Source organism: Homarus americanus, unplaced genomic scaffold (assembly GCF_018991925.1).
Source record: "Homarus americanus isolate GMGI-L3 unplaced genomic scaffold, GMGI_Hamer_2.0 scaffold16894, whole genome shotgun sequence".
Taxonomy (NCBI): domain Eukaryota; kingdom Metazoa; phylum Arthropoda; class Malacostraca; order Decapoda; family Nephropidae; genus Homarus; species Homarus americanus.
Window position 1 is genome coordinate 173,603 of NW_024746541.1, and position 22,116 is coordinate 195,718.

The 22,116-nt window shown below is 43.1% G+C and overlaps 1 protein-coding gene across 1 annotated transcript in view; it reads left to right on the top strand.

Annotated features, from left to right (window-relative positions):
* Positions 1-20,312, top strand: part of LOC121879277 — a 27,215-nt gene extending 6,903 nt beyond the window's left edge. Inside the window, exons 2-4 of the mRNA XM_042385871.1 lie at positions 11,624-11,728; positions 13,976-14,079; positions 19,964-20,312. Of these exons, the coding sequence (XP_042241805.1) occupies positions 11,636-11,728; positions 13,976-14,079; positions 19,964-20,189 (423 nt within the window). The 5' untranslated portion in view covers positions 11,624-11,635 and the 3' untranslated portion in view covers positions 20,190-20,312. The remainder of the gene's footprint in view (positions 1-11,623; positions 11,729-13,975; positions 14,080-19,963) is intronic.
* Positions 20,313-22,116: the final 1,804 nt, after the last annotated feature.

Genomic DNA, 22,116 nt, shown 5'->3' on the forward strand with positions numbered 1-22,116 from the left:
CTCCTCTAAACTCCTCCATAACTCACTTTAATGGCTTATTTTTGCCTTATAGACAAAATAATGTGTTGATATTTACAGAGTGTTATACCACCATACCTTAGTTTACTATTGTTCTGAATTTATTGTACTAATTGTTATTACTGTGATAATACTTAAAGAAGACTATGCTTATCACTATCATAAAAGATATATCATGCTAACAACTAATTATACAGAGTAATGGATATATTTATACCCATTTTGTCCTATAGAATTGTAGCAATTATTTTAAATATATGTTTTTTTCTAATTTATATGTTGGTTTTAATTATACAGTATAAAAGTATAAGTTTATATTTAGTTGAGTTAATGGTAAGACTCTGATCCATGTTCTAGTGCCATTGAGTCATCAGTTACCAACAAACCACATAGGATTTTATTATTTTTCACTAATATACTAATAAAAGTGTCTGGATATATACTAATGTGATAATAAAACCCATATAGTAAGCATAGAACCAATCATATTAAATAAATTCCTTCAAATTTCTGAGATTTAAGAGTTAGAGGATAATAACCATCAGTAAAGAATTTCAAAACTCTTCCTTTATTTTCAAAATTCATTTATTGCCTTATATACTGAATTACATAATTTACTATTTACTTAATTATGATGAAATAATATTAGTATAAAATATGAATATCTGAGGAGGGTTATAAGTATGAATTATGGCTAGATAGTGAGGTAGAGACATGAATGAAGGTTGTGGGGTTGATGGATGGCAGGAGCAAGTCAGCACAGTAAGATAGCAGCTACCAACCGGAACTTCTCTATCTCTGCCGTAAGTTACCTTCTTTATATTCATCTAAATTACCTTCATCTCTTCACATCATCACTCCCAACAACATCATCAACCATGTGATTAATGAAGACAGCTCCTAATTCCTCTATAATAATCAATAATGTCATTCTTGTATTCAAAAACGTATGTAAACCCTATTAGTACAGCCAGTCTCTTATTTTCGAGTTTAACCTTGCTTAACTTCATAATCCAGGCTTATATTCTCTTAATATAAACCTCAATGTATGAAAGAGTTTGGTGTTAGGATTTATAAGGTTCTGGTCCCGAACAGGGAGAAAGTTAACAGTGAAGGGATGAGGGAACTGGCTTCTGGCACTTGTCAAACTGGTCAAAACCCCGGCAGGGAGCCTTAACGGAACCTTATGGTGATAATGGCCTTAACGGAACCTTAGGTGATAATGAGCTTAATTAACCTAAGGTGATATAGAGTCTAACAAACCAGTGATACGAGCTTAATGGAAACTTATAGTGATAATAGAGTTTAACGGAACTTATGGTGATAATGAGTTTTAACGGAAACCTTTATGGTGATAATGGAGCCTTAACGGAACCTTAAGGTGATAATAGAGCTTAACGAACTTAAAGGTGATAATACGGAGCTTAATGGAACTTAAGGTGATACAGAGCCTTAACGGAAACCTTATGGTGATAATGAGAAATTAACGGAACTTAAGATAATAGAGTTTTAACGGAACCTTATGGTGATAATGGAGCTTAACGGAACTCTTTAAGTAGATATAGACTTTAACGAACCTTAAGGTGATAATGGAGCTCAAGGAACCTTATAGTGATAATGGAGCCTAACGGAACTTAAGGTGATAATAGAGCCTTAACGGAACCTTATAGTGATAATGGAGCCTTAACGTGAACCTTATAGTGATAATGGAGCCTAACGGAACCTTATGGTGATAATGGTTTTAACGAAACTTATGGTGATACGGAGCCTTAACGGAACCTTATGGTGATAATGGAGCTTTAACGGAACCTTATGGTGATACGGAGCCTTAACGGAACCTTATGGTGATATGGAGTTTTAACAGAACCTTAGTGATAATGGAGCCTTAATGGAACTTGGAGATAATAGAGCCTTAACGGAACCTTAAGGTGATAATGGAGCCTTTAACGGAACCTGGTGATAATGGAGCTCTTTAACAGAACCTTAAGGGATGACTAATAACAGATAATGGAGCCTTAATGGAACCTTATGATAATAGAGCCTTAACGGAACTCTTAGGTGATATAGAGCCTAACGGAACCTAAGGTGATAATGGAGCCTTAACGAACCTTATGAATTATTATAACACCCTGGCTATTCTTGTAACAGCACCCTGATAAACTGAAAATTGCTAAAGTTCACTGGCATATAAAAAATTGGGACAAAGGTCTCTTCAAGAATTACCGCCCCATATCAGTCCTCCCAGCCTTGAGTAAGATACTGGAAAGCAGATGTAGTAGACTAAATGCCTTCTGCAATGCCACAACATCTTTTACAGACTCCTAGTTTGGATTTAGAGCTAGAAGGTCGACTGAGAGTGCTCTGCTATCCTTACTAATGACATCTTAAATTCCTTTGATGACAGTCAGTTCACAGTCGGTATATTTTTGGACCTCTCTAAAGCCTTTTGATACTGTCGACCTTTCAAAGCTTAAACATTACGGCGTTAGGGCCTGTCCCACAATTGGTTTACCTTATATCTGTCCAACAGGATGCAGCATGTCTGCTATAATAACCACCAATCTGACTCCTCGCCAATCTTGTTTGGAGTCCCCAGGTTCCATTCTTGGTCCAGTACTGTTTTTGTTATGTACATAAACCACATAGTCCATGCCAGCTCACTCCATAAAATACAACTTATTTGCAGACGATAGTAATCTCTATGCAGCAACTCAGACCTCCACTCTGATGAGAAATATGAACACTGAATTAACTCAAAGTCGGACCTGCAATACGTAATAAACTGACCTTAAACCTGAGAAAAACCCACTACACCCATCTTTCACAGAAGGAATAAACTTACCCCAGACTTGGACCCCATACCTTGGTAATACAGTCCTCAAACGCGTAACAAGATACTAAATTCCTCAGAGTTATTGTTGATGAGAAACTTAACTGGAGAAACCACATACACAAGCCATTCACAGTAAAGTCAATAAACAGTGTATCTTGTAACACACCTCGAGTCACTCACTTACAGGAATGAATGAATTCATCATGATCTTGTTTATCAACACCTGATACACTGTCGCCACTATGGGGGGCCTTGTCTCTTCAAAAACACAATTCCTGGTTACTGCACAAAAGAGAGTTGTATAGACACACGTACAGTATAGACACACAGTACAGTATAGACACACAGTACAGTATAGGCACAGCACAGCATAGACACACAGTACAGGACACACAGCACAGCATAGGCACAGTACAGCACAGTATAGACACACAGTACAGTATAGGCACAGTACAGTATAGGCACAGCACAGAGACACACAGTACAGTAGACACACAGTACAGAGTAGGCACAGCACAGCACAGTATAGACACACAGTACAGTATAGGCACAGCACAGTACAGTATAGACACAGCACAGCACAGAACAGACACACAGCAGTATAGGCACAGCACAGCACAGTATAGACACACAGCACAGTATAGGCACAGCACAGTATAGGCACAGTACAGCACAGCAGACACACAGCAGTATAGGCACAGTACAGCACAGTATAGACACACAGCACAGTATAGCACAGTATAGCACAGTACAGTACAGTATAGACACACAGTACAGTATAGGCACAGCACAGCACAGCAGGCACAGTGTGCACAGTATAGACACACAGCACAGTATAGGCAATATACAGTACAGCATAGACACAGCACAGTATAGACACAGTACAGTATAGGCACAGCACAGCACAGCATAGACACACAGTAAGAGTATAGGCACAGCACAGCACAGTACAGACACACAGTACAGCACAGACACACAGTACAGTATAGACACACAGCACAGTATAGACACACAGCACAGTATAGACACACAGCACAGTATAGACACACAGTACAGTATAGACACACAGCACAGTAGACACACAGCACAGTATAGGCACAGTACAGACAGTATAGACACACAGTACAGACAGGCACACAGTACAGTATAGGCACACAGCAAGCAGAAGGCACAGTACAGCACAGTATAGACACACAGGACAGTATAGACACACAGCACAGCAGACACACAGGACAGCAGACACACAGCACAGATATAGACACACAGCAGCATAGGCACAGTACAGCACAGTATAGGCACAGCACAGTATAGACACACAGTACAGTATATAGGCACAGTACAGCACAGTATAGGCACAGTACAGCACAGCATAGACACAGGACAGTATAGACACACAGCACAGTAGACACACAGTACAGTATAGGCACACAGTACAGTATAGGCACAGCATACAGACACACAGCACAGTATAGGCACAGCAGTACAGTATAGGCACAGTACAGCAGTATAGACACACAGCACAGTACAGTATAGACACACAGGACAGTATAGACACAGTACAGTATAGACACACACAGGATATAGACACACAGTACAGTACAGTATAGACACACAGGACAGACAGACACACAGTACAGTATAGACACACAGTACAGTATAGGCACAGTACAGTACAGATAGACACACTGTACAGTATAGACACACAGGTATAGGCACAGTACAGTACAGTATAGGCACAGTACAGCAAGTATAGACACAGGACAGTATAGACACACAGTACAGTATAGACACAGGACAGTATAGACACACAGCATATAGAGCAACAGTACAGTACAGCAGACACACAGGACAGTATAGACACAGTACAGTATAGGCACAGCACAGTGCCAGTATAGACACACACAGCAGTGATAGACACACAGTACAGTACACAGTACAGTACAGTATAGACACACAGTACAGTAGTAGGCAACAGTACAGCACATATAGACACACTGTACAGTATAGACACACAAAGGGCACAGTACAGTATAGACACACTGTAACAGTATAGCAACACACTGTAATAGTAGCAATAAGCACAGCACAGTACAGTATAGACACACTGTACAGTATGACACACTGTACAGCATAGGCACAGTACAGTATAGACACACAGACAGTATAGACACACACAGTAGACACACAAAGTGTATACACACAGTACAGTATAGGCACAGTACAGTACAGTATAGACACACAGGACAAGTATAGACACAGTGCTGGCACAGTACAGCATGGTACACACAGCATAGGCACAGTACAGCACAGTATAGACACACAGGACAGTATAGACACAGTATATAGGCACAGTACAGCACAGTATAGACACACAGTACAGCAGACACAGCACAGTACAGACAATAACAGCACAGTATAGGCACAGCACAGCACAGCATAGACACACTGTAACAGCATAGACACACTGTACAGTATACACAGTACAGTACAGTATAGACATTAACTGTATATAGAGACACTGTACAGGTATAGGCACAGTACAGTACAGTATAGACACACTGTACAGTATAGACACACTGTACAGTATATAGCACAGTACAGCATATAGACACACTGTACAGTATAGACACACTGTACAGTATAGGCACAGTACAGTACAGCAGACACACAGACAGTAGACACACAGCAGCAAGACACACAGGACAGTATAGACACACAGTACAGAATAGGCACACAGTACAGTATAGGCACAGTACAGCATAGACACACAGTACAGTATAGGCACAGTACAGTACAGTATAGACACACTGTACAGTAGATAACACTGTACAGTATAGGCACAGTACAGTACAGTATAGACACACTGTACAGTATAGACACACTGTACAGTATAGGCACAGTACAAGCACAGAACAGACACAATAGACAGTATAGACACACAGTACAGTACAGTATAGACACACTGTACAGTAGGGGTACAGCAACAGTATAGACACACAGTACAGCATAGACACACAGGACAGTATAGGCACAGTACAGCAGAGTAGACACACTGTACAGTATAGACACAACTGTACAGTATAGGCACAGTACAGTACAGTATAGACACAGGACAGTATAGACACACAGGACAGTATAGACACACAGTACAGCACAGTATAGACACAGTACAGTATGACACACAGTATAGGCACAGTACAGTACAGACAGACACACAGCACAGTATAGACACACAGCACAGGGACAGTATAGACACAGTACAGTATAGACACACAGGACAGTATAGGGCACAGTACAGCACAACAGGACACACACTGTACAGAGTAGACACACTGTACAGTATAGGCACAGTACAGTACATAGAGTAGACACACTGTACAGTATAGACACACTGTACAGATAGGCACACAGTACAGTATAGACACACTGTACAGTATAGACACACTGTACAGTATAGGCACAGCACAGTACAGTATAGACACACAGACAGATAGGCACAGTAACAGTACAGTATAGACACACAGTAATATAGACACACTGTACAGGTAGACACACAGGACAGTATAGACACACAGTACAGTATATATAGACACACAGGACAGAGCAGGCACACAGCACAGTATAGACACACAGTACAGATAGGCAACAGTACAGCACAGTATAGACACAGTACAGTACAGTATAGACACACAGACAGTATAGACACACAGCACAGTATAGGCACAGCATACAGTATAGACACACAGCACAGCATAGACACACTGTACAGTATAGACACACAGGACAGCATAGACACACAGTACAGTATAGACACACTGTACAGTATAGGCACAGTACAGCACAGTATAGACACAGTACAGTACAGCATAGACACACAGGACAGTATAGACACACAGCACAGTGCAGGCACAGTACAGTACAGTATAGACACACAGGACAGTATAGACACACAGTACAGTACAGTACAGTATAGACACAGCAGTAACACTGTACAGTATAGACACAGGACAGTATAGACACACAGTACAGTATAGGCACAGTACAGTACAGTAAGCACAGCACAGTACAGTATAGACACACAGGACAGTATACACACAGTACAGTATAGGCACAGCAGTGCACAGTATAGACACACAGTACAGTACAGACACACTACAGTATAGACACAGGACAGTATAGACACACAGTACAGTATAGGCACAGTACAGTACAGTATAGACACACTGTACAGTATAGACACACTGTACAGTATAGACACACAGGACAGTATAGACACACAGTACAGTATAGGCACAGTACAGTACAGTATAGACACACAGCAGTGCATAGGCACAGTATGAGCAGACACACACAGGACAGTATAGACACAGTACAGCAGGCACAGTACAGTACAGTATAGACACACAGCACAGCACAGTATAGACACACAGCACAGCACAGACACACAGTACAGAGAAGCACAGTATAGTATAGCAGACACACTGTACAGTATAGACACACTGTCACAGTATAGGCAATATACAGTACAGTATAGACACACTGTACAGTATAGACACACTGTACAGTATAGTATAGACACAGTACAGTATAGAGCACAGCACAGTACAGAGTAGACACACACTGTACAGTATAGACACACTGTACAGTATAGGCACAGTACAGCAGTATAGACACACAGTACAGTATAGACACACAGTACAGTACAGAGAGACACACTGTACAGTATAGACACACTGTACAGTACAGTATACACACACTGTACAGTATAGGCACAGTACAGTACAGAGTAGACACACTGTACAGTATAGACACTGTACAGAATAGGCACAGTACAGTATAGACACACTGTAAGTACAGACACACTGTACAGTATAGGCACAGTACAGTACAGTATAGACACACAGGACAGTATAGACACACAGTACAGTATAGACACACAGTACAGTATAGGCACAGCATAGCACAGTATAGGCACAGTACAGTATAGACACAGCATAGTACAGAGAAATAACTGCACAGTATAGACACACAGTACAGTATAGACACACAGGACAGTATAGACACACAGCACAGTATAGACACACAGTACAGTATAGACACACAGTACAGTATAGGCACAGTACAGCACAGTAGTATAGACACACAGTACATAGGCACACAGTACAGCATAGAACACACAGGATATAGACACACTGTACAGTATAGGCACAGTACAGTACAGTAGACACTGTACAGTATAGACACACAGTACAAGTATAGGCACAGCACAGTACAGCAGACACACAGTACAGTATAGACACACAGCACAGTATAGACACAGCACAGTACAGCATAGACACACAGGATAGTATAGACACAGCACAGTATAGACACACAGTACAGTATAGGCACAGTACAGTACAGTATAGACACACAGTGCACAGTATAGACACACTGTACAGTATAGGCACAGTACACAGTACAGTATAGACACACAGTACAGTATAGACACACAGTACAGTATAGGCACAGTACAGTGAGACACACTGTACAGAGTACACACTGTACAGTACACAGTACAGATAGACACACAGTACAGTACACACAGTACAGTAGGCACAGTACAGTACAGAGACACACAGTACAGTAGACACACTGTACAGTAAAAAGGCAGTACAGCACAGTATAGACACACAGGACAGTATAGGCAAGTCACAGTACAGTATAGACACACTGTACAGTATAGACACACTGTACAGTATAGGCACAGTACAGCACAGTATAGACACACAGGACAGTATAGGCACAGCACAGTACAGCAGACACACAGGACAGTATAGGCACAGTACAGTACAGTATAGACACACAGTACAGTATACACACTGTACAGTATAGGCACAGTACAGTACAGTATAGACACACATGGCAGGGCACACTGTACAGTATAGACACAGTACAGCACAGTATAGACACACAGTACAGTATAGGCACAGTACAGTACAGTATAGACACACAGTACAGACAGACACACTGTACAGATAGGCACAGCACAGTACATAGACACACTGTACAGTAGAACAGCACAGTACAGTATAGACACACTGTACAGCACAGGCACAGCACAGAGTAGACACACTGCACAGTATAGACACACACACAGTATAGACACAGTACAGCACAGTATAGACACACACTGTACAGTATAGGCAGGCACACAGTACAGTATAGGCACAAAGTATAGACACACAGTGACAGCATATAACACACAGTACAGTACAGACACACAGTACAGTATAGGCACAGCACAGTACAGACACACTGCACAGATATAGGCACAGTACAGCACAGTATAGACACACAGTATAGACACACAGTACAGATAGGACACACACTGTACAGTATAGACACACTGTACAGCACAGTATAGACACACAGACAGTATAGACACACAGGAGCAAGTATAGACACACAGGACAGTATAGACACACAGACAGTATAGACACACAGTACAGTACAGGCAGACACACAGGATAGTATAGACACAGTACAGTATAGACAAATAGTACAGTATAGACACACAGTACAGTATAGACACACACAGGACAGTATAGACACAGTACAGCAAGTATAGACACATATACAGACACAGTATAGCAGCACAGTACAGTATAGACACACAGCACAGTACAGTATAGACACACAGTACAGCATAGACACACAGCACAGTACAGTATAGACACACAGTATAGACACACAGTACAGCATAGACACACAGGACAGCAGACACACAGTACAGCACAGTATAGACACACAGGACAGTATAGACACTGTACAGTATAGGCACAGTACAGCAAGTATAGACACACAGTACAGTATAGACACACAGCACAGTATAGACACACAGACAGTATAGACACACAGTACAGCAGATAGACACAGTACAGTACAGACACACAGTACAGATAGCTACACAGGACAGTAGACACACAGCACAGTACAGTATAGGCACACACAGCACAGTATAGACACACAGTACAGTATAGACACACAGTACAGTATAGACTAACAAGACAGTATAGACAACATAGCACAGACAGCATAGACACACAGGACAGTATAGACATAACTGTAATAGTATAGGCACAGCACAGTAGCAGATAGAACACTGTACAGTATAGACACAGTACAGATAGGCAACAGCACAGTATAGACACACAGCAAAGTATAGGCAACAGCACAGACAGTATAGACACACAGTACAGTATAGACAATACTGTACAGTATAGGCACAAAGTACAGTATAGACACACAGTACAGTATAGCACAGTACAGTACAGTATAGACACATAGCAGTATAGACACACAGGCCAGTATAGGCACAGTACAGTACAGTATAGACACACAGACAGTATAGACACACTGTACAGTATAGCACAGCACAGTACAGTATAGACACACAGCAGTATAGACACACAGTACAGTACAGCAGACACACAGTACAGTATAGGCACAGTACAGCATAGTATAGACACACAGTACAGTATAGGCACAGTACAGTACAGTATAGAAACACAGACAGAGACACACTACAGTAATAGTACAGTATAGACACACTGTACAGTATAGACACACAGTACAGTACAGACACACAGTACAGCACAGTATAGACACAGCACAGTAGACACACAGCACAGTATAGGCACAGTACAGTACAGTATAGACACAGTACAGCACAGTATAGACACACAGTACAGTATAGACACACAGTACAGTACAGTATAGACACGACTGTACAAAGAGTAGACACACAGTACAGTATGACACACAGCACAGCACAGTATAGACACACACATACAGTATAGACACACAGTACAGTATAGGCACAGTACAGTATAGACACACAGGATAATAGACACACAGCAAGTAGACACACAGTACAGTATGAGAAACACAGTACAGTACAGTACAGACACACAGTACAGTATAGGCACAGCACAGTATAGACACACAGGACAGTATAGACACACAGTACAGTATAGATAACACAGTACAGTACAGACACACAGTAAGCAGGCATAGCATAGGTAGGCACAGTACAGTACAGTATAGACACTGTACAGTATAGACACACAGCACAGTACAGACACACAGTACAGTACAGTACAGACACACAGTACAGTATAGACACACAGTACAGTATAGACACACAGTACAGTACAGACACACAGTACAGTATAGGCACAGTACAGTACAGTATAGACACACAGTACAGTATAGGCACAGTACAGTACAGTATAGGCACAGTACAGTACAGTATAGACACACTGTACAGTATAGACACACTGTACAGTATAGACACACTTGTTGGGCCAGCTGTGAGGGCCTGGATGTGGAGACAGGAAACACTTCCTTTGGCAGATACTGAGTTTAGTTCTGTACAGTACAGTATTGTATTGTCTCCCTTGGTGTATTTGAGTCCTTACCTTTCATGCAAGTTATAACTTTTGAGGTAACACGTGTACAGTACAGTACAGTTCAGGTAAAAGAAATAATTGTCCTGAGGGGAAAACACATAAAGGGAATATACATTTCTTTGTACACAAGTAAAAAATGTAAACACGGTCAGCAAATGTTATTCGCGTATTTGGCGATTCACAGCCATTTTGAGAACCTGGCCCCCGTGAATTTGAAGGGCCTACTGTTTGTACTGTATTATTGTGTGTTGTGTATATAGAGAGAGAGAGTAATGAGGAAGTATCTGTGTCTGCTCTAACACTGGTCTGTGTTTCTCAGGACCTCTTGAAGATGACTCGCAACAGGAAGCTTCCCTCCAACTACTTCAAGTTGGTTAACCCGATCATCATCATCCTCCACACTGCGGCACTTGGCCTGCTTGTGGTAAGTTGTACAGTATTGGTAGTTCATAAGTCAGGCAGGCAACATGATTTTGAGGAAAGGAAATGCTTTTCCAATCTTGTATAAACAATGCGGTGATATCTCTGTTAGCCGGAGCAAATGGTGCAGAACACTTCCGGTAATGAGATTTCTGGGTACGATAACGGAAAAATTTTCTCGGAAGTTCCGGATGGTGTCCATTACATCATCTCTCGGGCCCGGAAAATTATACCCCATTTCCAGAATTTTTTGGGTACCTGTATCGAAAAAAAAAATCTCGGAATTTCCGGTAAATGCTCCAGATTTTCGTCTCTCAAACCCGGATAAAAATTCCCTCGTCCCCGGAAATTTTCGGGTATTGGGAACATTTTCTTGGAATTATCTGGAAAATTGTCCCCAAAGCCGGAATTTTCTGGAAAATTTCCGGCTTTGGGGACAATTTTCTTAGAAAAATTTAAATTCCGGTTATCGGAGAGTTCCGGGTTTGAGGTATTCCGGCTAACAGAGATATTGCTGTGTATAATGAAGAATTTCCCTACCATACAGCATCATTTAGATCTTTGTTCCATAAATGTGATGTAGTGTGTTTACCTCCCTAGAATATTTTAATGATGTGACAGTAAATGTAATAATATTGATATAGTAAATGTAATAATATTGATGTAGTAAATGTAATAATATTGATGTGGTAAATGTAATACAGTGGTCCCTCGGTTAACGAACACAATTCGTTCCACAGTCTTTCGTTAACTGAATCCATTGTTTCAATGGGATATTGGGTAATTGGTTCCAGCTCGCAGAAAAGTACATACAAAGTAAAAAAAAATGCAGTAAAGTACACTTACTTTGAGGTGTGTATGTAGAAGGCTCCTGGTTGATGATGATGATGATGGGAATTAGAAGTGGGGGTGGAGGAGAAGGGAGAAGAGAAGGAAGTGGGGATGGAGGAGAAATCACCTTTCAGGGGATCCCATGCTTCATGCCGTCATTTCACCAATAAAATTTTAAGTTCACTAGGTGTAATTCAAGATTATTTCATTTAAATCAACACTGCACTGCGCTATATATTATCAATATGTTAACCAAATTTCAGAATGACCAATTATTTCAATGAAAAAATGCAAAAATATTCAAGACACCAACAAAATAGATGTTCACTCCACTGTCAACAAAGCCACACTGACGCCTGGTGGCCGAGTCAAGCGGCTGATGGGCGCACAAAAAACTAGTTCCCTGTACTTAACTAAATTTTAAAATGACGAATAATTTTAATATAAAAACTGCAAAAATATTAAAGAGCACAACTTTCTTGATATTTACTCCACTGGAAATGAATGTAAACATAGAACAGATTACTGAATTGGCAGACTAGCCCATCAGCCGATCAGTTGATGCTCACAACAAAACGTGTTGTTCGTAAGGATTTTGTTAATTGAAGTTTTGTTCATTAACTGAATTGAAGATCCTTATGGAAGGTAATTCGTTAACCTAAGTTTCGTTAATCGAACCGTTCGTTAGCCGAGGGACTACTGTAATATTGATGTAGTAAATGTATTGATAGCATTACTCAATGTTTCTCACTGCCACAGAATTAGTCATATATCCTTGTTGTACCGAGTTATATTAGTTATTCTGCCTTATATATAATACAGCCATTCTTTCACTCCCGGCTCTGACTATACTCGGTCATTATTTTATCCGAGAACCGTAAGTGTTCTCTACGATGATGTGATCTGAACTTATCCCTCGTCATATTTAGGTTCCTGTTAATTGCATGTAGTAAAATAGAGTAATCAATTAGGGTTGTCAAGTATCCTTTTTGTTCTTGTTTAATGTGAGACTCTTAGGATCTTTGTGTGACCTGTACTGCCGTTACTTGGGCTACATGTTAATATTCTACAACTGTCTTGGGCTCTTCACTGGTCACAATTTAGATCAATAATCTGTTCAATTTGGATGAGTAAAATAAGTCACAGTCTCATGGGGGGCTTGTCAGTGGGTGGATCAGTCAGTTTGAGGTAGATTATGTCTTTGACCTTACTTCAACACCCACCTTCATGGAAACATTTATAAATATCAATTAAAAAGTTATGAGACAATCTAGTTTACACAATACTGTAACTATACTGTACAGGGATGGTCATCTTTACCACACCTGATGTATATGGGGGACACCTGCCATAGTGAGGGTCATTGTTTTGAGAGGTGACGTACAGGTAAACAAAGTATTAATATATATTGTGTTGACAGGTGACATACGTGGACCATAAGTATATCACTCCACAACACTTGGGCCCTATAGCTCAGTATGCTACGCTGGTGGCCACAGAATACAAGTTTGCCTTAAAGTTGGGGTAAGTGAATATTGTATTACTTGTACAATAACTGTTTTCTTTCTTGGCATAGTGGTGGAGTGGATGTTTGTGTGCACCTGTACACTCATCCACATGTGCACCTGTACACTCATCCACATGTGTACCTGTACACTCATCCACATGTGCACCTGTACACTCATCCACATGTGCACCTGTACACTCATCCACATGTGCACCTGTACACTCATCCACATGTGCACCTGTACACTCACCCTTCTACACATGTGAATGTACAAACACAAGATTGAAGCAATGTATTTTATCCAATCTTTTGTGTGTGCACATATAACAGCAAGGTCTTAGAGGTGTTCAATAATCATCTTATATTGTCTTTGTTAGACACAGTCTATGGCCCCTTAGTTGTGGGCTGAGGAAGGTGGGTGTTGTGTGGGAGTGTGTTGTGTGGGTGTTTGTTGTGTGGGAGTGTTGTGTGGGAGTGTGTTGTGTGGGAGTGTGTTACAGGGATGTGATTTCTCTGTTATTTTCCGGTTTTTCTATTGTTTTAGGTGAACCACATGAAGCACGTAGAACTGTTGAGAAAAATGGAGACCATGACGAGAGAAATGTTTGACAATAAATAACAATAATTGACACTGTAGGGTCGATGGGTCTGCCGCGCGAGGACAATGAGCCAGCATAATGAGCATAATGACCGCACTCTACATGTTCATGCATTACATCATACGCTGTCTCATTGGCTGAGTATTGCTTGTTGTGCATTCCATTCTTCAATTCTTTAGTATTTCAGTAACCAAAGATCAATGACGTCATATTAGAAGCATTATAATATGCCCCTCCACCCTATCCATTTTTCAGTATAACTTAAGTTTCTATAATCATTTTACACTTTCTGATGATCACAATTTATTCTATAACTCATGACATATTTCAAAGTTGTTTAAGCAACTCAGTAGGGCATGTGTGTGTGTCCCCCAGTAGGTCAGGGCTGTAGGGCATGTGTGTGCGTGTTCCCCAGGAGGTCAGGGCTGTAGGGCATGTGTGTGTCCCCAGGAGGTCAGGCTGTGGGGCATGTGTGTGTGTCCCCAGGAGGTCAGGGCTGTGGGCATGTGTGTGTGTCCCCAGGAGGTCAGGGCTGTGGGGCATGTGTGTGTCCCCAGTAGGTCAGGGCTGTAGGGCATGTGTGTGTGTGGGGTCAGGGCTGTAGGGCATGTGTGTGTGTCCCCAGGAGGTCAGGCTGTAGGGCATGTGTGTGTGTCCCCAGTAGGTCCAGGGCTGCCAGGGCATGTGTGTGTGTCTCCCAGGAGGTCAGGGCCACCAGGGCATGTGTGTGTGTCCCAGGAGGTCAGGGCATGGGGCATGTGTGTGTGTGTCCCCCCCAGGTCAGAACATGGGGGCATGTGTGTCCCCAGGAGGTCAGGGCTGTAGGGCATGTGTGTCCCCAGGAGGTCAGGGCATGGGGCATGTGTGTCCCCAGGAGTCAGGGCTGTAGGGGGCATGTGTGTCCCCCCCCAGGAGGTGGGGCTGTGGGGCATGTGTGTCCCCCAGGAGGTCAGGGCTGTAGGGCATGTGTGTGTGTCTCCCAGGAGGTCAGGGCTGTAGGGCATGTGTGTTCCCCAGGAGGGGCTGGGCATGTCCCCCAGGAGGTCAGGGCTGTAGGGGGCATGTGTGTGTGTCCCAATGGGGTCAGGGCTGTAGGGCATGTGTGTGTGTCCCCAGGAGGTCAGGGCTGTAGGGCATGTGTGTGTGTCCCCAGGAGGTCAGGGGCTGTGAGGGCATGTGTGTGTGTCCCAGTAGGTCAGGGCTGTAGGGCATGTGTGTGTGTCCCCAGGAGGTCAGAGACTTTTAGGGGCATGTGTGTGCTGTCCCAGGAGGTCAGGGCTGTGGGGCATGTGTGTGTCCCCAGTAGGTCAGGGCTGTAGGGCATGTGTGCGTGTCCCCAGGAGGTCAGAGGGCTGTAGGGCATGTGTGTGTGTCCCCCAGTAGGTCAGGGCTGTAGGGCATGTGTGTGTGTGTGTCCCCCAGGATGTCAGGGCCATAGGGCCTGTATGTGTGTCACCCCATTAGGTCAGGGCTGTAGGGCATGTGTGTGTGTCCCCCAGGAGGTCAGGGCTGTAGGGCATGTGTGTGTGTCCCCCCATTAGGTCAGGGCTGTAGGGCATGTGTGTGTCCCCAGTGGGTGGGACTAGCCAGGGCATGTAATGCGTGTCTCAGGAGGTCAGGGCTGTAGGGCATGTGTGTGTGTGTGTGTGTCCCAGGGGCTGTAGGGCATGTGTGTGTGTCCCCAGGAGGTCAGGGCTGTGGGGCATGTGTGTGTGTCCCCAGGAGGTCAGGGGCTGTAGGGCATGTGTGTGTTCCCCAGGAGGTCAGGGCTGTAGGGCATGTGTGTGTTCCCCAGTAGGTCAGGGCTGTAGGGCATGTGTGTGTCCCAGGAGGTCAGGACTGTAGGGCATGTATGTGTTCACCAAGTGGTCAGGGCTGTAGGGCATGTATGTATCCACCAGGAGGTCAGGGCTGTAGGGCATGTGTGTGTCCCCCAGGAGGTCAGGGCTGTAGAGCATGTATGTGTCCACCAGGAGGTCAGGGCTGTAGGGTGTGTGTGTCCCAGGAGTCAGGGCTGTAGGGCATGTATGTGTGTCCCCAGAGTCCAGGGCTGGGGCATGTGTGCGTGTTCCCAGGAGGTCCCAGGGGCTGTGGGGCATGCATAGTGTCCCCCAGGTCAAGGCTGTAGGGCATGTATGTATGTGTGTGTGTGTCCCAGGGAGGTCAGGGCTGGGGCATGTATGTGTGTGTGTGTCCCCAGGGAGGTCAGGGCTGTGGGGCATGTATGTGTGTGTCCCCAGGAGGTCAGGGCTGTGGGGCATGTGTGTGTGTCCCCAGGAGGTCAGGGCTGTAGGCATGTGTGTGTGTCCCCAGGAGGTCAGGCTGTAAGGCATGTGTGTGTGTCCCAGGAGGTCAGGGCTGTAAGGCATGTGTGTGTGTCCCAGGAGGTCAGGGCTGTAGGGCATGTGTGTGTGTCCCCCAGGAGGTCAGGGCTGTAGGAGGTGTGTGTGTGTTCCCCAGGAGGTCAGGGCTGTACATGTGTGTGTGTGTGGGGTGTACATGCATGTTGTGTGTGTGTGTGTGTACAACAAGTCATCAGTCCTCTTACCTAACGATAGCTTTCAGTCCCCTCCTCTCCTTCACATTATCCTTGCTACCTTATTACCACAGTAAACAACAATCGTCGAACTCAAATAACTTTTCTCCAGATTTTTTTCCATAAAATTGGTTAAAAAAAAACTATTGTTTGAATCCAGTAAATGTAGTGTGTATGGGGGTGGGGGTTGTCCTGTGGTGTACAACATTGAGGCGCCTGATGCTGCACCTGACTAGCTTGTGGTCGCTAGGGTCTGGACGTGCCCTGGGTTTTATATTCATTATTTTCTAACATATGACAATTTTTTCCTCTTAGCAGCTTAGAGGAAATGTATTGGTAAATGTATTTTTCCTTTAGTAATACATCTTCATTATTGTGACATACCAAGACAGCATGAAGAAGACTTGCTCCTGACACAAGCAAAGTGTTAGATGCATTACTGCTGCTCTTCACACTACTAATGACCTGCACTTTATTCACCGTGAGAGGCTTCAGCTAGTAAAATAACTTGTTTATAATTAAGGCATCTGCTGATGATAACACCCATGGTTTATGTGTAGTTAATTTTTATTATTCAGCTGCCACCGTCACCTTCCATATATTGTACAACAGAAGAATATAGTGAGGTGTTTGTCCCACGAGCCTGTAAGATGCATCAGCCCATTATTATTCATTTTATGTCAACCAGCCTAGTACCTGTATGTGGTGGTCATGAGGCTTGTTGTAAGAAGACTCCGGGTGGCTCACAAATGCTTGAAGTTGACTAAATTTTGGTTATGAATATGTCAAGCTTTGCACTTTCCTATGGGCTTACCTGTAGCACTCATTACGTTGGTGCTGACCCCAAACATTGTACTGTACTGGTATCTTTTTTGATAGCTGTTAATAGTTCCCTCTTTTGTGTACAGTCACCCACACAAGTCCTGTCATCTCTCCTCCTGAACCATGAACCCCAAGATTCAGACTTGTGAATCCGAAACATTTATGGACAGAATAATGTATCGGTGTCTACAGCTTCGGGTTCAGGAGTCTGAATCTCGGGGTTCAGGAGGAGAGACGACAGGACTTGTGTGGGTGACTGTAGACGCACTGGACTACCCTGTCACTCCATACATTCAAGCTGAGTTTGTTCAACAGCTTGAGAAAATCTTGATGGACCTAAGAAAAAATATTAAGCTGTTTTATATCAAGAAAATATCACCACAATTTGATCATTGTTTGATTTACTCAAGAAAATTATGCGATCACAAACACCATCTTCAGTATTAGAAATTTCCTACATTTCTCTACTCTACCTGGCTGTCTCACTCCCTCTACTCTACCCGGCTGTCTCACTCCCTCTACTCTACCCGGCTGTCTCACTCCCTCTACTCTACCCGGCTGTCTCACTCCCTCTACTCTACCTGGCTGTCTCACTCCCTCTTCTCTACCCTGCTGTCTCACTCCCTCTACTCTACCCGGCTGTCTCACTCCTCTACTACCGGCTGTCTCACTCTCTCCTCACCCGGCTGTCTCCTCCTCCTCTACTGTCTCGCTCCCTCTACTCTACGGCTGTCTCCTCCTCTGTGTCTCACTCCCTCTACTACCCTGTCTCACTCCCTCTACTCTACCGGCTGTCTCACTCCCTCTACTCTACCCGGCTGTCTCACTCCCTCTACTCTACCCGGCTGTCTCACTCCCTCTACTCTACCGGCTGTCTCACTCCCTCTACTCTACCCGGCTGTCTCACTCCTCTACTCTACTCTCACTCCCTCTACTCTACCCGGCTGTCTCACTCCCTCTACTCTACCCGGCTGTCTCACTCCCTCTACTCTACCCGGCTGTCTCACTCCCTCTACTCTACCCGGCTGTCTCACTCCCTCTACTCTACCCGGCTGTCTCACTCCCTCTACTCTACTACTACATTATTGGTTGTCAATTTATTTTAACTCATCCCAAACACAAACACCTTGCTCGTGTTGTAGCATCGAGGAGCATTCTACTCTCACCGCCACACTGTGGTCCTTAACCCGCTGTAACTGATTTGTCTAGTTACACCCAGACATGTTACTCTGCTGTGTTTCATGATATTATATAATAGAGCCCTTTATTTTTTCTCATATTCTGTCACCTGTACTGCATGACCAAGCTTTATCATTCACTTGCATGTTGGGTTATATGCATGGCAGACCCTTGGCTGTACTGTACCTCATGGTTGGTATAGTGGATGTGTCATACTTTACTCACACTTCTTCAGCGCTGCATTAAAATATCCTTATACTTTACCATAATATGACACCACACTAGTACACATCACTGGCACACATCCCAGCACATAATGGCATCACATCTCTAGCACTCCTGAACATCACACATCACTAGCACACCTCAGCATCACACATCACTAGCACACCTCAGCATCACACATCACTAGCACACCTCAGCATCACACATCACTAGCACACCTCAGCATCACACATCACTAGCACACCTCAGCATCACACATCGCTAGCACACCTCAGCATCACACATCGCTAGCACACCTCAGCATCACACATCACTAGCACACCTCAGCATCACACATCACTAGCACACCTCAGCATCACACATCACTAGCACACCTCAGCATCACACATCACTAGCACACCTCAGCATCACACATCACTAGCACACCTCAGCATCACACATCACTAATATACCTGATTATAATTCAATTTTCTTTAGTATTTGGTTCATATAAAACTGTGATTCATATACAGTATAATTTTTGGTTTCTTTCATGTACAGACTGTTGGCATTGGTGGGTGTACACATCATTGAGGCAATGTTTGCAGTGTACAAGTGCCAGAAGCTGAGATTAAGAACAACCACCACCATCGCCTGGACGCTACAGACCCTCTACATGGGGCTGTTCTCCCTGCGGTTCCTCCTGTGGCCGCAGAAACCAGCGCCTTCTACAGCAGCTGCAGCTCCTAAACAAACTGCAAAAGCAAAAGCAAAGAAGCAGAAATAAATTAAAATGTTTTGCTTACAAGTTCAGTGACAGATATTATCTGTGGGGACTTTTTTATTATAATTTCTTATTCCCAGTTTGAGGAGAATTTTGTCATAAATAAAATAAAACTGGACAACACTACACCAATGGTATTTGTTATCCTGTTGGGGGGGGGTGTAGTGGTGGTGTGAACTTGTCATTTTGGGTCACTGATCAAATGGTCACCAGAGGGTAAAGGGAACTACTGTATGTTCCTTTCGCTGTAGAAACTGTATATAATTATGGTAGGTTATTATAATAGCAAAGACTTGAATGTCTTACTAATTCAAGTAGCTTCAAGAGTTTTGGCTATTTTCAATATTGAGGGACACAAGTATGTACAGTACTTTAATATATCACTTTGTTTCTGTTAGTGCTGGTGGAGTCAGTAGTGGAGATCAATTGATAAAAATAAACCTGATTTAATAATCAAGGTGAAATGTTTAAATACTAATTTTACTTTACTTACTTTTATCTTCACGACTGATTGGCTCGTCAGCCGCTTGGGTGGTCGGTCACGTCTCTGTTATGCACTGTTGGCAAGTACTGGGTATGCACTAGCTCCTGAATGTATATTAACCTGCTACAGTGTTGGTCAAGTCTGGTCTTGAAAGAGCTCACACTTGGTGCCGTCACAACCCTCACTCCGAAAAAGTTACTCTCCTGAGAAGTGCCCTTTGAGATGTTTTTTGCACCTCAATCAGGTTCCTCCTTGCCCGTCTGTAGTATAAGCTAGGTAATTGCAGGTGCTCTAATCTCTCAGGGTAGCTGAGGTGCTGTAGTGCTGACAGTCTCCTAGAGTGCATTTTTTCTCAGCTGAGAAAAGATGCCCTGCCCCCTTAAGAATTACAGCTGATTGACGATTTCAAACCTGTCCGATTTTGTCCTGAAGTAATGATGAATTTCTAAATGAGTTTATTCATAATCGTTGGGATGACCTTTTCTGACGAGAAAGATATTTAGCTAAATTATATAAAGATACATATATTTATTATTTCAAACATAAGTACACAGGAAGTTTATCAGAAGTATTATACATGAATTAACTGATAAACTCTGGTAGCAAATTCATGCATTTAATTACGTATCAATTCTACATTATACAAAAACTAACATTTTAAAAGATTAGTCATTGAAATATTTACACAAAATGGAAAATAAAGATCAATAGTGAGAAACAATATATGTATGTTGTGTTGTCAAAGTAAGAGAAACAATTGACCCTGCAATTGTGTGTAAATGAGGCAGAAAGTCCGATCAGCAACCTGGGACTTGGTCAAAAATTTTTTGATGCCATATAGCAGCAGGATCTACCATTACACATCACAGTATGCTTCCAATATTTTTCCAGGCGGTAGTACCTCCCTGTTTGATAGCAGCCTACTACCTACTAGGGACGGACCATCTAGATATCTGAACGATGTTCTTATAAGACCTAATAATTTAGTTACCTGATTCACGTAATTCTCACAATGGACCGAGAACTTCAGCTCATTGTCAACATACACACCTAGGTACTTCCCACATTCAGTTTCAAATAGTGCAGTTTCTTCATCCCATTGGGACATATGATATGCCTCCTTACCGTTGGTATGCCTCAGGTGCATCTTCTTACACTTTGTGAAATTGAATCTCAGCAGCCATTTCTTCGACCATTCCTGGAGCTCACAGAGATCCTTCTGCAGCTCTGCACAGTCTGCTTGGTTCTTAATTTCTTGAAATAACTTGGCATCATCTGCAAGTATGGAGGAGTGTACACTCAGGCATGTCATTTATGAAGCAAACAAGCAACAGCAGGCCCAATACACTGCCCTGTGGTACCCCGCTTGTGACGTCTACACATAATGATTTCGTGCCATTAATCACCACACACTGCTTGTGAGCATGGAGAAAGTCTCCGATCCAA